Source organism: Candoia aspera, chromosome 4 (assembly GCF_035149785.1).
Source record: "Candoia aspera isolate rCanAsp1 chromosome 4, rCanAsp1.hap2, whole genome shotgun sequence".
Lineage (NCBI taxonomy): Eukaryota > Metazoa > Chordata > Lepidosauria > Squamata > Boidae > Candoia > Candoia aspera.
In genome coordinates this window covers 12,695,342-12,701,754 of record NC_086156.1, presented here as the reverse complement: position 1 = coordinate 12,701,754, position 6,413 = coordinate 12,695,342, and the positions used below count along the sequence as shown (strand labels likewise).

The 6,413-nt window shown below is 45.9% G+C and overlaps 1 protein-coding gene across 3 annotated transcripts in view; it reads right to left on the bottom strand.

Annotated features, from left to right (window-relative positions):
- Positions 1 to 311: 311 nt before the first annotated feature.
- Positions 312 to 6,413, bottom strand: part of PFKP (phosphofructokinase, platelet) — a 66,322-nt gene continuing 60,220 nt past the window's right edge. For all 3 annotated transcript variants that reach the window (XM_063303418.1, XM_063303420.1, XM_063303419.1), the window contains 3 exons: positions 2,494 to 2,599; positions 816 to 997; positions 312 to 719 (listed from right to left, as the gene is read on the bottom strand). In XM_063303418.1, coding sequence (XP_063159488.1) covers positions 859 to 997; positions 2,494 to 2,599 — 245 coding nt within the window. In that variant the 3' untranslated portion in view covers positions 312 to 719; positions 816 to 858. The remainder of the gene's footprint in view (positions 720 to 815; positions 998 to 2,493; positions 2,600 to 6,413) is intronic.

The window sequence follows — 6,413 nt, the reverse complement described above, 5'->3', positions numbered from 1 at the left end:
CTTAGCACTTGGAGTGAAAATGATGACAACAGGCAAGTCTTGGAAGGACAACTTGCCTAGCGCATAATCTCCATCCTAAAGTCTCATCATTAGATGCCTAAATATAAGCCTCCAAGCGAGGGTGCTTTGAATGGGTTGCAAGTTTTCCCCTAGGAAGACCCAGGGCAGCTAGAGGAGAACAAGGGTGGGAAGGCTGAGTCGGGTGGGAACTGTATGAGAACAAGGTGTTTAAACAAAAGACACCAAGCATTATGGTAATAACAGTATTTTATTCTGGGTGGATTGTATGTAAGTCTTTTAGTATTTATTACACAAAACTATGCTTTTGAGTGTAAACACTATCTGGTAAAAGTGCAAGAGATGAATAGCATCACACTGAGTGCATAGAACCGGTTTTTGACAGATTATTCATAAGGAACACATCGGTAACTGGGTTCTCTTTGTTAAGTTAGGCACTAGAGCGGTGTTCCTCAACCTTGGCAACTTTAAGACGTGTGGACGTCAACTCCCAGAGTTCTAGGAGTTGAAGTCCGCACATCTTAAAGTTGCCAAGGTTGAAAACCACTGCACTAGAGTGTTTCTTTGTGTCAATGAAGCCTAAAAATAACCAGGAACAGAGAGATTGTAAAGTTTTTGTTTCCCACATAAAGTGCTGGTACAATAACTTAGATGTTACAAAAAGAAGCTGTAACACATTCTCTAAAGCCGTGTTCCTCAACCTTGGCAACTTTAAGATGTGTGGACTTCAGTTGAAGTCCACACATCTTAAAGTTCTCAAGGTTGAGGAACACTGCTCTAAAGCACTGTTGACGCACAATGGAGAAAGAGTTCGATTTATGACATCCTGGCATCCCAGTCTTAGGCTTCTGATGCCTTCGGTCTAAGCACGTGCTCTAGCTGGCCTGAATCGGAAACATCATAGCTGGTCTTGTATTTGGCCAGGATCTTCATCAGGGGACGCAGTTTTAGCCACCACTGTTCCTTAGGAATCCTGTGCCTGTGGACCAAGAGAGGGTGGAAATTGCCATTAGACGTTTCTAGTAGAACATCTATGAGCAACTGAGGCTTCTACCCAAGCTGAAACCAAGGAATGAATTTAGTTAGTTAGTTATCTGTAAAACTTACATGGCTGCCTATCATATACAATAATCTGAGGGGGCTCACAACAAAACCAGTTAAAAACAATAAAACAGTTGTGCCACCCATTCACAAAGCACATGTGGCAACAGCAGCAATTTTCAGCCAAATGTTTTCTAGTGAGAAGGATGGGGACCTACAGTATTTTGCCCACCTCTTAATAAGTAGCAGATAGTTTATACTGAAAATTGGTCCCAGTGAAACACTAAATCAGCGGTCCCCAAACTCTTCAGCTCATCCTCTTCCTGAAGTTTCAGATTGTTCATCAACCCCCAAACATTTATTATATGAAAGTTATTTAATAAATACTACTTTAACTAATAGTACTATGAATAATAATAAAACCAACCCCTTGGATAGTCCCAATGACCCTTGGGGATCGATACTGACCACTGTAGGGAACCCTGCACTACATAGATTTGTAACTGTCGCACACACAGCACTAAGAAGGGCTCACTCCACCCGTTCTGTGAATTAAATGCTGCAAATCCAGGTTTGTCCTGCTCAAGCAAGGAGAACCCATGGACGAATGCACCATCAGACTGAGCCAAACCACTGGTCTCTCTGAAAATGGCCAAACCTCTGAGAAAGCCCAAGTGAAGGCTTTCCCAAGCAGAGCATGCATGCAAACAAGAGATGGGGCCTCAATCATGTGTTCATGACCACCATCTTGACTTTGCTGACCTTCCCCTTCCCTGTGGATAACCGTGTTTCAAAGTCCTGATAAACCATTTGCTGGGATGGGGCAGTATAAAGATCACTAATGAATGAATCAACGATAGACTGATTTCAGGAACTGGATTATGTTACAAAAGCAACAGGGCCTAAGCTGGATCATTTTACTATACAGCTCTCCTGCCAGTGGCTTCTATGGTTGGAATTAACCTCTTTCACCTCTAACTCTTCCACCCAGACAGCACTGGCCAGTGAGAACTGCAGCCTCAGGGAAGCATGAATTAATGTTACCACAGGCAACTTGGGCTGCAGGGAAGAAAAAAAATTGCCTACACAAAATTGATCTTGCTGAAAAAAAAAACCCAAACTCAATTGAGAAGCCATTTGTGCTATGGGGAATCTGGACAGGGTAATCTCGACTGTTTTGTAATGGGCACGTCAGCTCCAAATCTGAGCTGGTTCAACACAAGGCGTCTACAGCAGTGTTCTGAAATTGACTGAGGAATAAGGCTCTGAGCACATGCTGCTTTGTCCTCTTTTCCACCTCCGTGACCCTTCTCAGCTAATGACCTGCAGATGCATACGACTTCGATCCTCCTAACAGGAATTAAATTTCAGCTGATGTGGAGATACCAGGTCTGGGCTGCCTGTTCTATAATAATATGGAAGTCTTCGACCTACACAAAATCTGCCTCATCCTGTAGCTTGATCACAGGCTGGAAGATGAGGTTTCTCCGACGCATTCCTAGAAGGCACACAGAGTCCTCAGTGTTGGCAAACACCTTTCCTATGGGGAAAAAAAAACTAGTTTTAGCCATGCAAAGTGTAACAAAACAGTACGTATTAGGTGGGAAAAAACGATATGGGGAGGGGGAAAGTGTTAGAGAAGTTGGAAACTAGAATGAGGCAAAAAGGGGATTGTGGTAATTGATAATAAACGTTCGTTCAAAATTAGTTTTTTTTTTTAATTAGAACTTTTTCAGCACTATAGAAAGGTCTGCTTTGTTCAGTGCTAATAAAATTGAGAGACAATAAACATATTACCTTCTTCTGTGATCCATGTAGCCACCGCAAGAGGGGAGAAACAAAGAAAGGAAGAATACTTGTAACTAAAATTGTGATTGCCTATTATTTTGTAAAACATATTCAGGAACCGAAAACTTGTGGGGAGGAGAGTACTGGGCAGGGAACATCCTAACATCACAGATCTGAGGATTTCAGAAGGATAGTCACTTTCATCCCACCCTAATTCTCAGGACTGTGGGGAAAAAGAGGAGGAGGGAGCATTTTATATGCCACCTCGAGCTCCAGAATGGAAGGCACATTAATCTAATGAACGAATACTTATGATAATAGAAGGGCATTTATGTCTGTATGTGCGTGCGTGCGTGCGCGTAATTTCTTCTTGAGAAAAATGTTTTTACAGGATTAAAAACTACGGAAACATGAAGAAGGGTATTCCATAGACCAGTGTTTTATAAAAATGGCAACTTCAAGTTGTGTGGGCATCAGCTTCCAGAATTCCGCAGCCAGCATGCTTCTGGGAATTGTAGTCCACACATCTTAAAGTTGCCAAGTTTGAAAAGCACTGCGGCAGACTACAGAAGTCATTCAGACCTGGCTGTTCCAGAAGGCCTCTGATGTGTGTGAAGGTGCTTCCTGCGGTGGGCTTCTATTTTCTGATGGTCAGTCTTCAGATTATTACTCTTCAGTTACACAACTTAATATATGGTTCCTTTTTGGGGTTTCAAATTTTGTTAGTGTAAAGCTCCCAAGTGAAACAGCATGTTATCCTAAGCAAGTCAGTCAAGAAATAAATCTTTGGTGCAGACATAGCAGCTTTCCAGATCTGCTGGGAAACTAACTCTATCACTCCAACCATCATAGTTGTTGACCACACCAGCTGTGGGGTATGAGGGGCTCACACCATCTGGACAGCACCAGGGTGCAAAGGTAGATCCAGGCTATTGACGACAAAACTCAACATCGTTGCAAGCAGCAGCAGCCTTAAGTTCACCTATATAAAAGATGCAGCCTGTTTGGTGCGTGTTTAGATGGAGATCAGTCAGGCCAAAGTTTAAGGCAACTAACCCTCTTCTTATACCCCCCTCCCCACTGCCCAGGAATCTTGTTAGGATGGCTGACTTGGTCTTCCTGAAATAATCAAAGAAAAATGTTCTTCTAGAAGGTACCAACTTCCTTCTAGTCAATTGCCCTTTAGGCATATAAAGCAGAGTCCACTCCTATTGAGATAAAAGTATTCTCAAACATGCTGCAGCAGCAGTTCCCAGTTGTTTCCTTTATGGCTAACATTAGGATGACTGTCCAGGAGCATAACACCAGATCTGGGTGAGATCATCAACCCCTCATCTGATCCAGAGATGATGCTCCTGGAGTTATCCAAAACCTGGACACTAGCATATCAGGGATACACCCAGGAACAAAATGGGCCCATGATACTGGTTTCTATTGTGGTGGTCCAAAGATTACTATCACCGTTCTTTCCCAGCAGGCTCAGATGGAGAGATTGTCCAGCAGTGATCCATGCCCCAATCTGTATCAAAGTTTAGCAGCTCTACATTGTGGTAATATCTTCTGCACCTGTCTCTATGTTATTATTTTATTTATGTATTTATTTATTAAATTGGGGGACTCTGGGCGGTTTACAATAAATAGCATTAAAACATAGCCACATAAAAATTACATTAAAATATACATAAAAACAAACGTAAAATCCAAGTGGAGATGGATCACTAAGTGGTGCTATGGCACCAGCCATCCCCAGGTGGAGCTATCATTCTCCCCTTCCCAGGCAAGGCGGCAGAACCAGGTCTTAAGTTTCTTCCGGAACTCTGAGAGCGAGGAAATCTGTCTCAACTCCAGGGGCAAGATGTTCCAAAGGGCGGGCGCCACTGCAGAGAAGGCCCGCCTCCTGGACCCCGCTAAATGAAATTCCTTTGCTGATGGGGTCTGTAGCATGCCCTCCCTGCCTGACCGGGTGGGACAGGTCGATGTTACGGGGACGAGGCAGTCCCTCAGGTACCCTGGTCCCATGCCATGTAGGGCTTTAAAGGTGATAACCAACACCTTGAATTGGACCCGGAAGCAAACTAGTACCCAATGCAGCTCGCGTAACAGTGGTGTCACGTGGGCTGATTTTACAGCCCCAATAACTGTCCACGCAGCCGCGTTCTGGACCAGCTGAAGCTTCCGAATACTTTTCAAGGGTAGCCCCATGTAGACCGCATTGCAGCAGTCTATATGGGAGATGACAAGGGCATGAGTGACTGTTCGGAGGGCATCTCGGTCCAGGAATGGGCGTAGCTGGCGCACCACCCGAAGATGTGCAAAGGCCCTCCTGGCTGTGACTGCCACTTGCTCTTTGAACAGGAGTCGCAAGTCCAGGAGGACCCCCAGGTTCCATGCTGGTTCCGAATGGGGCAGTGCCACCCCATCCAGAACCAAAGATGACAACTTCCTGGAACCCGAGGAGCCATCAATCCACAGCCACTCTGTCTTACCAGGGTTCAGTTGAAGCCTGTTGTTCCCCATCGAGGCCCCCACAGCCCCCAGGCACCTGGAAAGGGTGGAGACCGCATCACTTACTTCACCCGGGATGGAGATATATAACTGGATATCATCAGCATATTGATGATACCTCATCCCATGGTGACAGATGATCTCACCCAGCAGTTTCATGTAGACATTAAATAGGAGAGGAGAGAGTACCAAACCCCGTGGCACCCCACGATGGAGGGGTCGAGGGCCGGATCTCTCCTCTCCTATCACCACCGATTGGGAACGGCCCTGGAGGAAGGAGGTGAACCAGCGCAAAACTACACCGCCCACCCCTAACCCCCTGAGCCGCCCCAGAAGGATACCATGGCCGATGGTATCGAAAGCCGCTGAGAGGTCCAAGAGAGCCAGGATGGATGCACTCCCTCCATCCCACTCCCACCAGAGATCATCCATAAGTGCGACCAATGCAGTCTCCGTCCCATATCCTGGCCTGAAACCTGACTGAAAGGGGTCTAGATAATCCGTTTCCTCCAAAATTCTCTGGAGCTGCAACGCAACCACTTTCTCAACCACCTTTCCCAAAAAGGGAAGGTGGGAGACAGGGCGAAAATTGGCCAGTATAGTAGGGTCCAAGGATGGCTTCTTGAGGAGGGGGTATACCAGCGCCTCCTTAAAGGCAGCCGGAAACACCCCCTCCCTCAAGGATGCATTAACCATCGCCTGGACCCAACCACAAGTCACTTCCCGGGCTGATTTTATCAGCCAGGAAGGGCATGGGTCGAGCTGACATGTGGTTGCATTCACAGTCCGGAGAATCCTGTCCACTTCCTCAGGCCCAACAAGATCAAACCGTTCCCAGATAACAGGGTAAGTACATTCCCCTGGCATCTCCCCAGACTCCGCTTCACACTTAGAGTCCAACTTAGAATGGATCTGAGTGTTTTATCCTGCAGATGCTGTGAAAACTCTTCTGAACGGCCTTGTAGGTGGGTCCCTAGATCTACCTGACCCAGAAGAGATTGAGCGATCTTAAACAAGGCTGTCGGACGGCATTCTGCAGATGCAGTAAGAGCGGAGAAATA